The sequence below is a fragment of the Colletotrichum orchidophilum genome, assembly GCF_001831195.1.
Source record: "Colletotrichum orchidophilum strain IMI 309357 chromosome Unknown Scaffold_100.1, whole genome shotgun sequence".
In the NCBI taxonomy this organism is placed as follows: Eukaryota; Fungi; Ascomycota; class Sordariomycetes; order Glomerellales; family Glomerellaceae; genus Colletotrichum; species Colletotrichum orchidophilum.
This window is the reverse complement of record NW_019173056.1, coordinates 147704-166175: the sequence shown is the minus strand read 5'-3', so window position 1 is coordinate 166175 and position 18472 is coordinate 147704. Positions and strand designations below refer to the sequence as shown.

The following is an 18472-nucleotide window of genomic DNA, read 5'->3' as shown; positions in this document are numbered from 1 at the left end:
CGGACAACAACTTCAAGTTCTTTCATACCATTATTCATCTCTCGTGCTCCTCTAATTCATGTCCTTTTCTTTCTCTCGTCTACACTGAGCATAGATTAAACTGCGAATACCCAGCAAGTCAAATTATCCGCACGTCTTACAAGCTGTATCCGATATGGATCGATGCCTCTCGAGAGATTGGAATCTTCAGCCTAGATTGTCCAGCCGCATACCAGGCATGGATGACGATGCCTGCCACAGCCAAGTCACATCAACGACGGCCATGTTCCAGCACTTGATGAAAAATGCGGCCCAATTATAGAGAGCCATTGGACTTCAAGTTTTGAGATGCCCGTATTCGTACAGAATATACACGCCGACCAAACGGCAAGAACACACCTCTCGCTAAACCCCCTCTCTACCCCCTTTCGACCTCTTCATGCGTGTGAAACCGCCCCTTCCACAGAAAAGCAGCAGAATTTCTTCATATCCTCTGCTGATCCGCCTCCCGAATAGCCTTAACTTGCTCCTCCCACCCGTGCTGACCAACAGGAACATCCCCAAATCGAATAACATTCTGCTTATAAGGATGCGCCTCGCCCTCGAACGCCTTGAGCCTCGCAAGCCTCTTCTCCCGTAGCCTGTTCTTGGGCAGCATCCCGCTCACGGCCTTGCGCAGCACCTCAGCGCCGCCGTGCTTCTCCATCAGTACGTCCATCGTCACCTGCCGCAGCGAACCGGGCCGGGTGTTGTGTCGGTAGTACGTCTTCTGCCACTTCTTGCGCCCCGTCACGTGCAGCGCCGCGCAGTCCGTCACCACGACGTAGTCGCCGCAGTCCGTCGATGGGTCCCAGGTCGGCTTGTGCTTGCCCATCAGCAGCACGGCGATGCGGCTGGCCAGGCGGCCCAGCGAGGGCGGGGTCACGCCCGGCTGGGTCGAGAGGATCTCGTGGGGGGCCGAGGCTGAGATTTGGTGCCATACCCGGGAGTAGGAGAGGCGAGTCTAATAAATTGGTCTTTTGTAAGTAAAATGATCGCTTTGAATACTCTATGAGAGGGTGGTTTCATTCGATTGGGATACTGGAAAGGAGAAACGGGGGAAGCTTACCAGGCCGATGGTTTGAGACATCTTCACGTGAGTTCTGGGCCGGCCGCCTCAGCCGACGTTCAGGATCTTGGGTATTCGCGGATCACTTGGTCAATCGTATGGATCTGGCACCGGGCAAGCCAGCGGCAACGTCGTCGTCGGAGCTCGAAAAAACTGTCGTCGTTGGGGGGTCTACGCGATTCGGGTATCGTTGGCGACCTTCATTCGATAGGCTGACCTGAGCTTCTCCAAAAATTTTGGAGCTGACGCCCAGCGCACGAATCCTCACGTGATGATAATGATAAGGTCCGACCAGCTCGGGTGTTGCTCTCAGTGACCAGCTGGGACCAACTGCCGAGGTAAGCTGCAAAGACCGAGCGCCGACTTTGGACCGATCCTCTTCAATCTGAGCCCCAGATGGCCCGAGCGTCTCATGGCGGGGCAGAAGACGGCAGAAAGCAATGAGGCGATGCGATTGCGCCGTGCTCGCCGTCCGGATAAGCAATTGGAGGAGGGGCAGAAAGTGTGGTAAGGCGATTTCAAAGCAGCCCAGACTCACAGTGACGACTTACTCCACGATACCACGAGTATTAAAAGCGCATACGCCGGCACCATTCCATTGGACGCAGTAAACCCGTATTACGTTTACTAGAAACCTCTAACTCGGATTTACAAAGGGTTCTCTTAACCCGCAACAACCACATCCTCCTGTTCCTCTCGAACGACAAACCTCTCTTATTTTTGAGGAGAGCAAAACTACCTTGGCTCTCATCTCAGCAACCAAAACGAGGGTCAAGAAGGACAGAGCATGCTCTATTGCCTCCCTGAATTCATCCACAACTACTGCTCTTTGTTACGAAGCCCGCTGCAGCCAAGCAGACAACCGTTCACCATGACCGTCTCATATCCTTTTCAGGTGTGTTCAAGCTTTCCTCCCTCTGCCCTTCCCGCTCGTCCGCTACGCCCAACAAATCCCCTCGGATCCTGTCATGGACGCCGGGACCTGACCGAGAGAGCTCCTACTCACGCTCGCTCGCTCGGTCGTTGGTACCGTCCCGTCAGAACGCACGCAATCCGGGGGGCTTGCGTGTGAGGAGGGTCCCTTCTCGTCCGCACGCACACACGGCTGCAGCACTTCGCTACCCGTGCTCTGCATTGCCTTACACCACGGGACTGTTGGGTACGAGAGAGCAAAAGGGTGTTGTTGCTGAAAAGATGGCTAATGAAACGTCCGAAATGTCAAACTAGACCGTTTTCGCCGTACCCATGACATGTGACAGCTGCGTCAAGGACGTTTCAGACTCGTTGTACAAGCTGGGGGGCATCACCAAGGTCGAGGCCAATCTCGAGGACCAATTGCTTTCCGTCGAGGGCACAGGTAAGCCGTCTTCTGCCGCAAACTCTGAAAGCTTTTTCTTTTTCTTTTACTTTTCCTTCTCAATTTACGGACTGTTGATCCTCGTCAATCAGCCCCAATCCGTCCACACCCTTCCCCGTCTTACACCCATTTGTTTGGTTGGTTCACATATGCTTTGAGGCTTCTCCAGCTTGCCGTTTGACGGCGCCTTGTTGATCCTCCAACATGTCACCCATTGTATTTGCTGCCTAACCTCGCCTGCCACGGGATGGATGGGCTCTAAATTGAACGCCTTGCCGTTTGAAATATGTACCGCCGCTAACTCTCTCGGCGACGTTTTGCAGCCGCACCATCGACCATTGTTGACGCCATCCAAGCCACAGGGAGGGACGCCATCCTGAGAGGCTCGGGAGGATCAAACAGTAGGTCAATTGAAACCTCTTCTTTCCCTCTTGGCTCTGTTGTCCAAATTTTGTCCGCATTGTCTGTAACCCTTTGGCGGACATTTAAGTTGTTTCCTGATACCACCCGACCTGTCTTGTCACATCGGCACTGATGTCGGCAGATGGAGTTTTTGGTGTAGTTACACTCGCTCACCTGTGGAAACCGGACTTCGCCTGACCGCTTACTCACCACATTCTAGGCGCGGCTGTCAGCATCCTTGAGTCTTTTTACCATGAAAGTGATGGGCCGGACGCATCCTCAAAGTTGAATGAGCAGCGAGACCGAGAGGTTCGGGGCCTGGCTAGAATGGTACAGGTGTCACCGACTATAACTCTGATCGACATGACGCTACGCGGCGTTGCCCCCGGCTCATACCGAGCCACAATCCGTGAGTATGGTAACCTGGCGGAAGGCGCATCATCGACGGGCCCTGTCTGGTCGGGAGGCAGTGACGGCGGTACTGCCAAGGGGTTCTTGGGTGTCTTCAACGTCGGCAAGGATGGTAGAGGCAGCGCCTATCTCGATAAATCTTTTCAAATCTGGGAAGTCATTGGCCATGCCATGGTCGTCTCGAGACAAGACGAGTCTGCAGGGGCGTTGAAAAACGACCCAGACACTGTAGTCGGCGTGATTGCCAGGAGTGCCGGCGTCTGGGACAACGATAAGACGGTCTGTTCATGCACCGGTAAGACGCTATGGGAGGAGAGGAAGGACGAGGTCGAGAAGGGCATGCTGTAGGTGCATCATATGGCGCTGCATGGGGACCCGTCACATGATGTGTAGGAATAATCATGAAATCAACGAGAGATTTGCAGAGTGTTTTCTTCTGGGAAGCTCGGTTGGATAAGCCGAATAGGCTTTATAATGATCACCAAACGCCACACTTGGACTCGTGGAGTGGCAACCACCATAATCAAAATCGTACGACTTATATGATGAAAGATGGTTTTGTACTGTGTCCGCTAACTCTGGTCAAAGTTGATGGCCTTGGCTTCCAGACACTGAAAAGCAAGATGCCCAGGGGTTGCTGTAGTTGTGGTATGAGGAGTCCGAAGAACCACCCAGTCGGGATTGACAGTGAGGCTGAGCCTCACGAATGCCTTGGCACCTTGCCTGAGGATGAGGTTCAAGGGCTCTCGGCTAAGTAGACAGATTCGCGGACCTGGAGCAGCATGATGGGCCCCTTAGACACTGGGGGTCTCGGTAAGGTTGCGGGTTTCCATCCGTTGTCACAGGCCCGTATATATCAGCCTCTGTATGCCAAGCTTTTCAAGGCTTGTCTCAGTCAGAATTTTCGCCGATATCTTGATCGTCTGCAGGCGGTGGGACAGCGTTGCCAGCAAAGAGATGGAGCATCTCTCCCCATAAAACAGAGAGGCCTGCGCCAGAGCAGACTAACAAACATGGCTACAGCGTCGGGCTTGATGCAGATCATGTTAGAAGAAATACTGGCGACGGTTCCGGGAGATTCCCCCCACCGATCGAAGACCGGAAGGAGGCGGAGCGCGGGTGACAGGTCGTAGATAAGACGAATACGGGTTGTGGTTGAACAGGGACCAGAGGCACTACCTTATTTCGCTGGATCGCAGGGGCATCGGAACCGCCTTGCCATGTTGAGGCCCACTAAGGGCGTGTACGCAGATGGCATTGCACATGGAGGCTGATACTGCAGTGCCCGTGGGAAGTGACCGACATATACGTGCAAAGGGGTCGATGGGTGGGGAGAATGGCCGAGTTTGAAACTACCTAGGTAGCCAAGCTTGAAATCGGATGCGAGAAGCGGTGGTCTGTACGTACAGATTGATCAAGGCAGTGGGGCAGAGGCGGCAGGGGAGGTGAAGTGTTCATTGACGACATTTCCATGCTGATATTGACAGGTTTTTAAGCCAGTAGAGTTCTTTGGAGTGCCACAAACAAGCCATTACGCAAAAATGTATCGACGAGTATGATGTAAACGTGTTTGATGAGACTGAATCAAGAAACAAGAGTTGAGGAACAGCTGAGTCGAATCGATGTTGCTTGCCGGTGCTCCCTAATGGAAATTGCATTGCGAGCGGCGGACCATTGGGATTCGTATTGAACGATGAGGACAGCGACGGTCTTGCCGCGTCACGGGTGGATTCATCCGTTCAAAGGGATGCCCAGACTTGTGACACTTGGGAAAGAGGAAGTAAGATAGGGAAGTGGAGGGCCGCCAGGCGAGCAAGTACATAGCAACTCAGAGCGGAGCGTTGTGGGTGCCGCTGTCTACGATGGCGCGGTCCGGTCTGTGTGCTGTAGGACGAGGCAGCTTGGCCTGCCTTAGGGCCAAGATACGATGCGGTTGAGGCGATTATTGCGCAGTCCAAGACTCATGTGCAGATTTGGACTAGCAGACGCCAAAGGGGAGACGCAATGCCTGCGGCTTGATGACTGAGATGACGCCTCAAACTCGGCCGGATGCTGCGTGGTAAAACAAGGTGAAGTCCATAGGCTTGACGTCTGGTTCATGCGGCGAAGTGGCTGGTGGTCTAGGCAGAGTCGCAAGTCACTCCACACATTAAACATGTGGAAAGTGACCATTCCCCCAGCTGCACCAATGTTACGGCGGAAGCTGCCTTCGCCCAGACTAAGGCAGACACCTTCGCAGGTGTGTGTTGATCCGTCAAGAAGAAAAGAAGAGCGTGGCCCTTGCACTTGAGGTAGACGGGACGTCAGTGGAGACGCCAGCACGGGACTTCCAAAACAGCCTGAAGGACAAGCGAGTTTCGCAGACTCTTGAGACTTGGGACTGGCAAGGATAATTAGAGTTGGCGATGCTCTTCTTGGGTATCTAGCATCGATAGGGCGACGCGTTTGGGGGGGTTTCCTTGAAATGGGTCTCTTCGGCTTCGGGGCTTTGGGCTGTCCTGAGAAGGGATACTCATGTCAGTTGCAATGCAAGCCATTCTAGTGAGGCGGCATTTTGTTCCCTTTTCATTCTTTGGAGTCTGGAACTTGCTTGCTTGTGCGGACGGATATTCTAAGTTGTGTCTGCTGTCTTACATCATCTCGGTCCTCAGCATCGGAAGGAGGCAAATATTCTGCACTCGATTTCCAACCTGGAAGGTGAAGTGCTTCTTTTTGATGGACGGAAGGAAGGAACGCTTGGCATGGATGCTGGGTTGAGATGGCAGTGGCTTCCGACGGGACACAGGTAACCTACTTCCTTAGTCAAATGTTAACAAGCTGTGGCTGAGCTTGCTTACCAGAAGGTAGGTACCTTTAGTGGGCATCGGATGCCTAGAGGCTGACGGCTGATGCCAAGTCTCCTAGACGCATCCTGGTCCTTGCTGCGTGGCCCTGATCCCTCAACTTCACGATGCCCCCAACCCTCTCTCCCTGCAGATCAGACATATCTTACTGTACTGTGTATGAACTATTGCGACTTTAAGCTAGGCCAAGCAATGATTCCGGACAACTGCACAGGCCCGGTCACCGACATCGATGCCAATGCCCCTCGCCAGTCAGCAACGACTAGAACCACTTGTGGACCCGCGACAGATAAGGTTGTCCAAATCCTAACCAAGACTGGATGAGAGGTGCGATGCCCCGGACAGGACGCCACAAAGGGGAATGGCGAAGAAGCAGTCGATGAACCTACCTTATTCCCTCTGCCTTGGCGGCCTCTTGTCCTTCTTTCAGCCCGACCCCGCCATCTGGGCAATCTACAGACAAGAGGGCTCGCACAATTCGTCACACCACGATGGCCTCATGATATGCCAAAATCAAGCGAGCGATTATACCTGACCCCGTCTTGCGCAAATTCCAGTCCTGTGGGATGCAACTCCCCATGCAGGAACATCGTCCCAGCGGGTACAGGATGGACTACCAAACCTGCGTGCCTGCGCCGCAGTCTCGCAGATGTCTTGACTTGGGCTGAGGGGTCTCTGTACCACCAACCTTGGTTTCTGTTGCCGATCGTCGTTGACCAAAGACAGCCCACCATCTCCATGATTATACCGCCTAGTGCTCATATATATGCCCAACAAGCCTCCTTAATTGCGTCGCTTTGATTCGATCTGGGCTGATCAAATTGACGGACACCAATCCTATCGAGCTGGTCTTTTGGGGTTGAATGATGAAGCACGCCATCTGTCGTATGGAGAAACCTTGGTTGGAAATGTCTGGACAAGTCGGCCTGCCCAATTGGCGACATGTAACTCGCACCGAAGCGGCCAATTTGCCAGTTCACCGGGACAACCCAATCACAAAAAAGTTTCGCCGGCGCTTAACACTCTGCAAAGAACGACACCCTCGGAAGATGCTATTTTAGACAGCTCAACGTCACTCTCCAGCTCCAGTGGACTGGTTTGGCAGACCATTTTCAGTATGGCGGCCTGCAAGCACTTACACCTCATCCACTTCTCAACCTCGTCTCTGGGTTCGCAAAAGCAACTAAGGAAAACCCCCGGTGACTGAACGAGATCGGATGGCCCTGCAGTCACCATCACCTCTGCAGCATCTCCATTTTCAGCCACGAGGCGTGATACAGCTGCGAGCTGCGGGTTGCAGTCACGGTTCACTAGGAGGAGCACGAGTTACCACTTCACCTAAAAGGTGTGATCAAGGCGGCGTTAGTCACTACTCTACGCGCCCTTGGCCCCGGACAAGTTTGGTGGCTCAAAGGTCCGGCCCACGACCCGTGTTCCTGGGGGCCAATCAGACACATCTCGCATTCGCTGCAACGCTTCGTGCATGGGAAGCGACAGGCCCTGATTTGCAGTGGTTGCAAGATGCCTGCGACATCCGGCATTAGCGCATTGCCGTGAAGGGACTGCTACGTCTTGCCCAGCTGCCATGTACACAACGGACAGGAACAGTCGTCGGCGTCCCTCCCTGGAGAGTCAGGAGAATGAGAGTCCAAAACAGCCACTACCTTGTCAAGCTACCGCAAGATACGCAGTGTGCGATCTGATCCGCAACGCCATGACATGGACTCCGACTTCTTCATGGAGTCCATACTGGCCCATCTTTCACGGCCCAGACGCTCTCTCACACCCCTCCCCCCGGAACGGACGTCGGATGGGATGCCCACTAGGGGTGGCTCCTCCAAGGCGAGGCACAGAAGGCCCGAGGGGATCCCAACATTCGATGTCGAGCACATTCACAACCCAGCATCTGGCGACGAGATATGCAAGGTGGTTCGATTTCGAGAGAAAACACTTGATTCTGTCACTCGATTTAGGCAAGTTTGTTTCCTCGCGCCGGACGGAATACCTTGTCGAATACCCAAAGAAGGATCTGCGTGGCTGCTAAGAGTGTTCTGGGACGACATCTTGGGAAAAGTTGACAGACGGGAGATGATCTCTCTGGCGCCGAGCTATCTCACAAGTCACAACTGGGTGCTCTGTATGCCTCTAAAAGGCAGTGTGCTGTACTCACTTCGTACAGAAGTAGGTACACGTTTTGTCACCGAGGCAGATCCTATCATGGCCAAGATCGGTTGCACAATTCTTCTCTCTCCCAAACCCAGGTTGGGCGTGCGAAATCCGACCCAGAGACACCGGAATTATGTTGCATCGAGACACACGCCCCCTTCATCCACCGAACTGCCCAAGCCACTTGTTCCGGGCCCTCTCCTCTTTGCACCCCCTCAAGTGTCGACAGCAAGAATACCCCCCTCCCCGTCCCTGGATCCCCCTGCGACTCGCAGCTGGACGAGCACCGGAGCACAGGCATCCTAAGCGTTTCCTGACTGAGAATCGAGTTGGAATATCAATTACTGATGGGCACCTTGCATGATATACACCTAGTCTCGTGGCCCACAACACGACCAGTCAAGTTCCCCTTGGTCCCTCGCTGCAAGCACCGACTCGACTCCTTTCTGTAGGCGCTGGCTTTCCGTCCTCCATCCATTCATTCCCATTCCTTTCCTCAAGCCCGGCTGCAAGTCTGGTCATTCCATCACTTTTATTCTTGTCCACATCACACCTGCTTCCCACATCTAATCCTGAAGTTGGAACCTGCGAAGCGAAGACAACCGACCTCCAAACTGTCCTTTCTGACCCGCAAGTCACTCCCAAGCTTCCCACAGTCGAACCACTGTCCGAGGTTTCGACTCTAATTAACGCACGATTTCAATCCAAGAGAGGAGTCGCGCCGAACGACTCAGACTTACGCAGTCTTGTTATCTCGTCACCTCTGGTCACCTCTTTCCTCGGCACACGCACGCTCACACAGTCACAGCCTGGTTGTCACAAGCAGGCAGATTGGAGAGAGCACGGATTTCTTGGTTTCGTTCTTGAAATAGCAAGACTGAACAGGAAGAGTGCCCAGACTTTGATAGTACAGGACGGACTGGCTTCGGACCCCCCTTTTGGCGCCTAGTCCGACTTACACACATATTACTGCGGCCTTGTCCATCCACCCACCACCTCCACAGGACCAGGACTCGCAGCCAAAAAGGGCCATCCCATCCTTCCCCCGACAACTTAATCCGACTTTCGACGCACAACGTACACAAACCCGAAACACCGTCCTACTTTTGGCATTTGCTTCTGCTGGCCAGGAACGAGAAAAGAGCAACTCTATCAAGTTACAACGTCGAGTTTATCTTACAGTAGGATAAACCCTCTTTTTTGCTTCTGTCTCCCCGCCATCGCATCGGCGGTTCTTGCAGAAGCTTTCGGCAAATCGCCAGACGGGGCCAAGTATCGATCCCTGGTGTACCCGCCACGCGCCAAGATCTCCAGCTCGTCGTTGCCCAAGTCCGTAGCGCACCCCATTTGCGGCTTCTGGCTCATCGGAAGCGGGGGTAACACTCCAACCGTTATTTCAGTGGCGCCGAGCGCCGCACGGTCGACAGACCGCCAGCCATCTCCCTAAATAAGCCCTGGGGACCCTCTCTAGCCGCCCGCGGCGCACTTTGTTGTTGCTGTTCAGGTCTGGGTCGCTTTTTTGGCTTTCTTTCCTGCTGCAGTCGTCGTGTTCAGCTGCCGTCGTCCACGTCCGCATCGCAGTTCCTCACGATACCTTTCTCGCTCGAACCCTGTCCGTCACCGATCTTTCGACCGCAGCAGCAACTGTCTGCTTGCGCAATCTCTCGACTCTTCATCTGGATTTGGTACTTTGATAACTCTGATCTGGCGACAAAATGTCATTGAAACAGGTACGTGCTTTGCGTCGGATGGCGAACAGCAGCCGCCTAATTTGCAAGATCTGACAGCCCGAGACGGGCAAATCTTTTAACATGACACTGACCACAACTGCCTCCTATAGGAAATAGAAACGTGGGTGTCGGCCCTAGGTCGATACGACAACAATGAATTCGATGAGGCCCTCAAGGACTTTGAGAGGATCTCCGACACATCAAAAATCCTCTTCAATATGGGTGTCATTCACGCCACTCTGGGAGAGCATGAGAAAGCTGTGCGTCGTCTCCGAACATGATGCCGAGGTCTTGGCACTAACCAAGAAAAACAGGTCGAGTGCTACCAGCGAGCAATTAAGCTGGACCAGTATCTGGCTGTGGCCTATTTCCAGCAGGGCGTCTCTAATTTCTTGCTCGGCGATTTCGAAGAGGCATTGGCCAACTTCAATGACACTCTTCTTTACCTACGAGGAAACACCATGATCGACTACGCCCAACTGGGTCTGCTCTTCAAGCTCTACTCTTGCGAGGTGCTCTTCAACAGAGGTCTCTGCTACATCTACCTGCAACAGAAAGATGCTGGTATGCAGGATCTGTCGTACGCTGTCAAAGAGAAGGTGGTGGAGGACCACAACGTCATCGATGAGGCGATTCGGGAAGAGGCAGAGGTATGGAAGAGGCATGTCGACCTTTGATCAGTGCTTACAATTCCTCAAGGGATACACCGTTTTCTCGATCCCCGTCGGCGTCGTGTACCGACCGAACGAAGCAAAGGTTCGCAACCTTAAGACGAAAGACTATCTCGGAAAGGCCAGGCTAGTCGCCGCCTCCGATCGTGCGAACGCCTTCACTGGCTTTGCCGGGTCCGAGATCAAGAATGTAGGCAAATCGGTTCCCGTTCCAATCAACTTTTATGGGAATCAATTTGCTAATCACAGACTTCTTGATTTACAGGCTGGCAAGAACGATGTCAAGGACGACAGACCCGCTGACAATATTTCCTTCGCTGCAACCAACCTAGTCAAGCCCGGACTGGCTTCCAGAAGACAACAATCCGAACCGCCCAACGGCCGCGGCGTCTTCCCCCCCACACCTCCCCCCGACCAGGTCGAGGCCAACAATGGCGGCGCCGTGTCCCGCGGACAATCCGTCCGCAACGGACCTAAGCCAATGCTTGCGAAGCTAAACATCGAGAATTCCAGACCCAACGAGCGGTATCAAAAGACGAGTAGCCCCAACGACCGCAGAGGACCTCCACCCATGATGAGATCCGAGTCACGGTCGGCAACTCCCAGCAGAGGATACTCAAGACGCGACTTGCAGATGCGCGGCCGGCCGGTCGATGAGGAGGCCGAGGATGCTTACCCTGACGAACTATACGACATGTACCAGAGCGGCGGCGGTGGCAACAGCACGAGAACTAGCCGGCAGCCCTCCCGCCGTGTACCCCAACGATACATGGACGAGGAAGACGATGGTTCTGACTACGGCTCTTTCGATGAGGGTGACTTCGAGATGGTGTCCAACAACAGACGCCCAGGCACAAACTCAATGTCCTCCCGTGGTGGTTCAAGAAGACCTGAAGTCCGAAAGATCCGTGTCAAGGTCCATGCGGAGGATGTTCGATACATCATGGTCGGCGCGGCAGTTGAATTTCCCGACTTTGTTGACCGGATCCGTGACAAATTTGGTCTTCGACGGAGGTTCAAGATCAAGATCCGCGACGAGGATGTGCCCAATGGCGACATGATCACCATGGGGGACCAAGATGACTTGGACATGGCGATCATGAGTGTCAAGAGCCAAGCAAGGAGAACAAGGCAGGATATAGGCAAGATGGAGGTAAGCATCATCACAGCCAACTGTGTTACCATTTGGATACATGACTGACTCAACTTGCGCAGATCTGGGTCCAAGAAATTATGTAGACGATTATACCCCAACCAAGCCCGTGACGACGTAATGACCAACAACCTGCTCACCCTGAGCCCTGCAACCTTTTCTTCATCTAGTAAACACTCTATGTACCATTTTTTGCTACATTTACGGATGGATTGGTCGTAGACAGGGCGTGTAAAATGGCGGAAAGCAAAGTAGGAGGACAGTTCGAGAGAAAGAGCTAAGCAGAGCTGGCTCAATGGCTCCCCAACGGCCGCGAACGACATGACCATAGCGTTGCATTGTTTTCAAACGCAACACCATATCTAATGCAACTATTACTGCTAATCTAACCCTTCTGTGTGTGTGCGTACGAGTAAGTGTGAAAGCAAGCTTCTGTGTAGTCATGGAATTCGGGGAGGACAGTGGCGGCTCTAGGCATCTGAGTGAAAGGTTCGCGCCAAGTAGAGACGCTTGAGCTCAAATTGAACAAGGCATGTTTCGTTGCCAACGCCACCTGAAGAAAGTTTGACAAAAGCGTCAGCGCCTTTGGTGAGTTGTCATGCCCACGTGGCCAGATTGAATCTGATTCCTGAAGCGTTGGTCATGGGCAACGAGCAGCAGCATGGTAATTCATCTTTTCAATTCAATTTCTGGGATGGGCAGAAAATATCACTACCAGACGAAAAAGCCGTTGTACACAGCCTATCCCATACAATATCGTACACAAACTCCATGGGAAGTCACGCCAGAAATCAGGACATGATTTAGCCTCTTGGCGCAGCGTCCAAACCCAGACCCTACATTACGAGCACTCTGGTCTCCTACACTGGCAATGAAAGTCAAAATTCCTGTTGGCCACGCAGAAAAGCAAAGCTGTGGAGGCAAGCATGGATGTATGTCTCCACTGCCGATATTCCCCAATACTCTGTCCTTGGGGCTTTACTCCTCTTTTAGAGCGTGCTTTTTTATTGTTCGAGGCAGAGCTCGAACCTAGTCATCGTCTCCGCCCTCCCCAGGAGCGTGAGCTGCAGCTTGGCGGGCTTGGCGCCGCGGTTGTGGTCGCCCGTAAGTACGAGCCTCAGCAGCGCGTAGGTGGCCTTGTTGACGGGCTTCACGGGCTTGTCCGGATCAACCGAGTCGGCGTTGCGCGCGGCGAAGTCGTTGATGGCGGCCTGGAGCTTGTCCGGGTTCCAGTCGAGCTCGTGGACGTCGCGGAGGGAGGCGTGGAGGTCCTGGAGGAGGACGTGCGGTTGGGCGGTGGTGTCTGGGAGGGAGAGGTTTTCGAGGGAGCGGGAGTAGGACTGGGCTGAGGGGCGGAGGAAGAAGGAGGGGTGTTCGTGGACTAGGTCGACTGGGTCGATTGGGGAGTCGAGGGCCAAGGTACGGTAGATTTCGAGGAGGTGAGTGGGGGATGTTGATGGGGAGGAGAGTATGGGGGTTAGGGAGGTGAAGTCTGTTGTTAGGAAGAAGTGTTTTTGGTTTGTTGGGGAAGTGATTACTGTGGTGGTGGATGGAGGAGTCTCGGTCTCGGCAGAAGGGGAAGAAGATGAATGGAGAAGAGATGAGATGTGAGCAAGAAGCTTGGTTGTTGGCGGGAGGAGGGCCTGTTTTAGAAGGTCCTCGTCGGGGTCCTCCTCACGGAGGCGGTGGGTTAGGTGTTTGCGTTGGAAGACAGCGAGCTTGTCCGGGTTGGTCTTGATGTTGCCCTTTGTGAACCTCAGGGAGAACTATTCGCCGTGTAAGTGAGCGTTCATCGAAGTGCCGCTCCACAGAACGAAGAAACACACGAGGCCAAAGTGGGATAAAAAAACAAAAAGATGCAGCGAGGGGGACGATAAAACGAGGGACTCTTTACCTTCTCAGCCAGATCGCTCGTTGTGTAGAATACCTCACCCCCCTTTGCGAGGTCCTTCTCGTTCATGCTCCAGCCCAGCAGCGCGAGCCAGTTGTTCAGCGCGGAGGGGAGGATGCCCTTATCGCGGTACGAGGAAATGTCAATGTCGTGGTTGCGCTTGCTGAGCTTCTCGCCGTTCTGGGCGCAAAGAAGACCGGCATGGGCGAAGGTCGGGGGTTCCCATTTGAAAGCGTCGTAGAGGGCGATGTGCTTTGGCGTGGAGATGAGCCATTCCTGTCATTTGGTGTGAGCGACATGTTGACGCCTTGAAGGAGAAAAGAAGTATGGGTGGGTTGGTGCTGGGGGTGAGAAGGGGAGGGAGAACGCACAGCACCGCGGATGACGTGAGTAATCTCCATGAGGTGATCGTCAACAACGTTGGCAAAGTGGTACGTCGGGTACCCGTCGCTCTTGATGAGAATGAAGTCGTCCTCGTCCTCGTTCTTCTGGTAGTTTCCGTATACCTTGTCGACGAAGGATGGCCGGCACTCGCTGCGGAAGCGCACGACGTGCGTCTCGCCGTTGGCGGCGCGTCGCTCGGCCTGGGACGGCGGGAGGCTCCGGCACGTCCCCGGGTAGTGCGCCGTGCCGCCCTCGTCGAGGGATTGTTGCTTGTGGCGCTCGAGGTCGTGCGCCGTGCAGAAGCAGCGGTAGGCTTTTCCCGCGTCCAGGAGCTGGGCGATGTGCTGCCTGTAGTAGTCTAGGCGTTTTGACTGAAATTGGGGGTTAGACTGGTATCTCATGAAAGTATGAGGGGGCAAAGTGTATCACTTGTTCGTAGGGTCCATAGGGTCCCCCGACGTCTGGGCCTTCGTCCCAGTTCAGCTCCGCCCATTTGAGGTCTGCTAGGAGACGCTGGACGGCATCATCAACGATGCGAGTCTTTTTTGTGGTAGACGTCAGCGGGTACGCTCTTCATCTCATCTAGCAGCAGTCTTGAACTTACCCGGTCCGTATCTTCAACCCGGATGATGAACTGACCGCCAGTGGCACGAGCAATGAGCCAGTTGAAAAGTGCGGTCCTCAACGAGCCCAGATGGAGATATCCCGTCGGCGAGGGGGCGAACCGCGTCCTGGCCGGTTTGTCGGGCAGGCCGTGGAGCTTCCGGTCAGCCAGGGGCGGGAGCTTCTTCCTCAGCGCTTGGAAGCCGCTGCTGCTGCTGCTCTTTGCGGACGAGCACCATCTCGAGTGTGAGCCCGCGTAGCACGCATTGGATGAGCGCTGTAAAAGGGACCTCCCCTGTGATCTCAGGGCTATCATCGACATGATAGAGACATTTGTTCAAGTGCCATTCGTTTGGCGTTGATGGATGAGCTGATCGGGGTGAAATTTGTCGATGAGCTTCAGCCACATGTGGCGCGGGTGATAGATATGCATCAAGCGAGATACTGACTTATACGACAGCAGTGGCTTGAGCGTATGTCACAAAGACTTCTATTCGCAACACTGTTCGATACCTCAGGTACGTGGATACCTACTTACTGGGGGTCGATGATGGCGATTCCTCAACACATTCGGTCCCGTGCCTTATAAGATAAGCGATAACTTAATTGGCCATGAGATTGTTTTCATGTAGGAAAGCACTGAGATGAGGTTCTTATCTTAACCGCAACGAGAGTTTCAAAGAGATACATCTCATAAACTGAATGAAGTAGGTACTAGTCGTCTCAAGAATCTCGAACGGTCATCAGGTTTCATAGTCTCTTAAGATGACAACATCGTGATCTGAGCAGCTTGCCCGGGTGCCCGTCCGAGGACTGCTGCGGGACTGGTGAGTTGAAGAGGCAGAGTTTAACGAGGCTTTTGGTGACGGTAACCGAACTTAATCCTCAGTCTCTCCGAAGTCTGCTTTTCGGCAGCCTCGGGTTGACACCAACCACATTGACTTGCTTGTGAAAGCCTGGTAGTTGTTGATGCTGTTCAAATCGAGGCTGAGATTGAACTCTGGGTCACCATACAGTTCAACTGCATATTGGGCCTCTGGCTGTTTCTTGAAAGGAACTGGTGAACCCCGCCACGGTTACGAAGAAATCCAGTTGTGGTATCTCCAATCCCAGCAAGTATCGAACACACAACTGCTGGGCCGACAACAAATGTAGTGGAGGTAACTGGCACATTACCTATTAGCTGGACACCGCCTTCTACCTTAGTTTGCTGATAAACAGGTGCAGGCGGATAGGCGGCTGGGGAATAGGACAGGGGCCCGGACTGCTTACCATCTGCCGCGCGCTCTCAGCAGGTTACCCGTAGCGCTGAGGTATCAGCCTGCGACGCCTGCGTTCCTAGCAGCCGCACGCCCAGTAAGGCACTGCGGGCATGATACCCCGCCAAACAAAGGCCTGCTGCCGGCAGGTACACCGTACGCCAGACAAAATATTTTCAAATCTACTCCACATCCACCCTTCTCTCAACTCCAAATCACTCCTCTGAAGGCCGAATCTCGAGCAAGACTTTGCCCGAGTGCCCTCCGAAGAACCTTCAATCATGGACAGTGGTGGACCGAGCATGTCGGGGGAGGAAGACATTGATCTTTACGGTAAGACTCTGCCTATGGAGCCCGAGGGGTACTTTTTTGCAGTGGATCACATCTGACGCATTTCCCAGAGCTCCTCGGTATTGATAAGGATGCTTCGCAGGATCAGATTAAGAAGGCATACCGAAAGGTTCGTCACCCATCCCCTGGTCACAACACCACATGCTGACCCGCCCTTCCCTCACAGGCTGCCCTTCTTCACCATCCCGACAAAGTCCCCGAGGAACGTAGAGAGGAGTCGGAAGCCAAGTTCAAGGCTGTCAGCCAGGCCTACGAAATTCTCAAAGATGAGGACAAGCGTCACCTCTACGACACCCACGGCATGGCCGCATTCGACCCCTCGCGAGGCGGTCCCGGCGGTCCCGGTGGCGTCGAGGTCGACTTGAACGACATCCTGTCACAAATGTTTGGCATGGGCATGGGCGGCCCCGGTGGTCCTGGCGGTCCTGGCGCTGGTCCCAGAAGACCCCGTCGCGGTCCCGATGAGGACCAGCCTTACAAAGTCACGCTCGAGGAGTTATACAAGGGCAAGACTGTCAAGTTCTCCGCGAACAAGCAGGTTGTCTGCGGCACCTGCAAGGGATCCGGCGCCAAAGCAAACGTCAAGCCCCAGCAGTGCGAGAAGTGCAGAGGCGCCGGTATGGCAGAGGCTTTCCGCCAGGTCGGCCCGGGTATGGTCCGCAAAGAGACCGTTATTTGCGATCGCTGCGAGGGATCCGGCAACTTTTGCAAGGAGAAGGACCGCTGCAAGAAGTGCAAGGGCAAGCGCACGACGTCCGAGACCAAGGTGCTTGAGATCTACATCCCCAGAGGTTCTCAGAATGGAGAGAGGATCGTGCTGGAGGGCGAGGCGGACCAATTCCCCGATCAAACCCCGGGAGACATTGTTTTCCACTTGGCAGAGGAGCCCCATGACGACTTCACCCGCATCGGCAACGACCTATCTGCCGAGCTGACTGTCACCCTGGCTGAGGCTCTCGGCGGCTTTTCTCGTGTTGTGTTGACGCACCTAGACGGCCGCGGCATTCACATGGAGAGGCAACGCGGCGAGATCCTCCGCCCTGGTGACATCCTCAAGGTCGCTGGCGAAGGTATGCCTCAGAAGCGCGGCGAAGAGAAGGGTGATTTGTACCTGATTGTCAACGTCGAGTTCCCCGAGGATGGCTGGTTGAAGGATGATAAGGAGTACGATGCTCTGAACAAGCTCCTCCCTCCCCCGCCTGCCCCTATCACAGCCGAGGAGGTTGATGAGGTTGAGTACGAGGAGGTGGACAGCCTGGATTCGGTAAGTATTTCCAGGTACTTCTATCATCATCTAGGTGGCGCTAACACAAATGTCTACAGATGGGCGCCAACTCGGGAGACCCGCGTTTCGGTGGCGAATGGGAGGACGAGGACGAGGACGACGGCCAGCCTCAGTGCCAGCCTCAGTAGGAGGCGCTTAGTTGGATAGAGATTTTAGAGGACAGAGTCTTGGGCTTGACGCCCTGGAGCTCACGACATACTTGACGACCCGGACGGTGTAGGGGTGAGCATAGAACGGGGGACTGGAGAGGAGTTTTGCTTGGTAGTTTGGGCATCATCCCCCTCATGAATGAAAGGCAACCCACGGTACACGGGTGCCATGTCGCTTCTCAACTTTGGTGCAGCGAAAGCAACTAGTGCTGTGGTGACTCATGGAAGGCATAGACCGTTTCTAATTCCACTCCGTTACAGGGCTTTGTCCACGTAGTGAGGGGTCTATGTTGAACTTGGTGTTAGTCTAGAGCATCAATCAGCAGCCACGTCCCATATAGTATAGTGGTTAGTATACTCCGCTTTCATGTGTTCAATGATGACCGGAGAGTCCCGAGTTCGAACCTCGGTGTGGGAAAATGCTTTTGCAAATTTTGGTGACGAATCTCTGTTTTCAAGCAATGCCGCTGAGAGAAGTGGGAGCTTTATGCAGGTCTGGCCGCCGCCGCAGCCCATCGTAGGGGGTCTGTGCTTTCTGCCAATTTTTTTCTAATCATTAACCCATTGCGTAAGCCAATTCCATTGGCCGCAGACCGAAGGGAATCCCTCCAACTAGCGCGACCCGCTGGGCCAGTGTGGCGGCTGCGGCCAGTCGCTGGTCTCCGCTTCTGCACTTTTTTTTTCTTCCCCCGCCAGCCGCCGGTCCACACGTGACCGACAAAATCTTAGG

At 54.1% G+C, this 18472-nt stretch overlaps 7 protein-coding genes across 7 annotated transcripts; 4 read left to right on the top strand and 3 right to left on the bottom strand.

The window, feature by feature from the left end:
- Positions 1-463: 463 nt before the first annotated feature.
- CORC01_10277 (50S ribosomal protein L13) lies at positions 464-1108 on the bottom strand (the record flags this gene model as incomplete). Its single annotated transcript, XM_022621905.1, has 2 exons — positions 464-982; positions 1088-1108. 2 exons carry the CDS (start codon positions 1106-1108, stop codon positions 464-466), a joined length of 540 nt encoding a protein of 179 aa, XP_022471621.1.
- A 766-nt stretch (positions 1109-1874) lies between these two features.
- CORC01_10276 (heavy-metal-associated domain-containing protein) lies at positions 1875-3605 on the top strand (the record flags this gene model as incomplete). The annotated part of the gene is made up of 4 exons (XM_022621904.1): positions 1875-1982; positions 2315-2444; positions 2768-2845; positions 3067-3605. 4 exons carry the CDS (start codon positions 1875-1877, stop codon positions 3603-3605), a joined length of 855 nt encoding a protein of 284 aa, XP_022471620.1.
- A 234-nt stretch (positions 3606-3839) lies between these two features.
- CORC01_10275 (uncharacterized protein) lies at positions 3840-4041 on the bottom strand (the record flags this gene model as incomplete). The annotated part of the gene is made up of 2 exons (XM_022621903.1): positions 3840-3980; positions 4030-4041. 2 exons carry the CDS (start codon positions 4039-4041, stop codon positions 3840-3842), a joined length of 153 nt encoding a protein of 50 aa, XP_022471619.1.
- A 3778-nt stretch (positions 4042-7819) lies between these two features.
- CORC01_10274 (uncharacterized protein) lies at positions 7820-8572 on the top strand (the record flags this gene model as incomplete). Its single annotated transcript, XM_022621902.1, has 1 exon — positions 7820-8572. One exon carries the CDS (start codon positions 7820-7822, stop codon positions 8570-8572), a length of 753 nt encoding a protein of 250 aa, XP_022471618.1.
- A 1409-nt stretch (positions 8573-9981) lies between these two features.
- CORC01_10273 (tetratricopeptide) lies at positions 9982-11906 on the top strand (the record flags this gene model as incomplete). Its single annotated transcript, XM_022621901.1, has 6 exons — positions 9982-9996; positions 10107-10256; positions 10311-10646; positions 10696-10857; positions 10933-11820; positions 11883-11906. 6 exons carry the CDS (start codon positions 9982-9984, stop codon positions 11904-11906), a joined length of 1575 nt encoding a protein of 524 aa, XP_022471617.1.
- A 918-nt stretch (positions 11907-12824) lies between these two features.
- On the bottom strand, positions 12825-15020 carry CORC01_10272 (glutamyl-tRNA synthetase; the record flags this gene model as incomplete). The annotated part of the gene is made up of 5 exons (XM_022621900.1): positions 12825-13586; positions 13715-13987; positions 14083-14466; positions 14525-14635; positions 14700-15020. The coding sequence occupies 5 exons, from the start codon at positions 15018-15020 to the stop codon at positions 12825-12827; spliced, it is 1851 nt and encodes a 616-aa protein (XP_022471616.1).
- A 1218-nt stretch (positions 15021-16238) lies between these two features.
- CORC01_10271 (DnaJ domain-containing protein) lies at positions 16239-17721 on the top strand (the record flags this gene model as incomplete). The annotated part of the gene is made up of 4 exons (XM_022621899.1): positions 16239-16290; positions 16359-16417; positions 16475-17572; positions 17632-17721. 4 exons carry the CDS (start codon positions 16239-16241, stop codon positions 17719-17721), a joined length of 1299 nt encoding a protein of 432 aa, XP_022471615.1.
- Between the last annotated feature and the right edge of the window lie 751 nt (positions 17722-18472).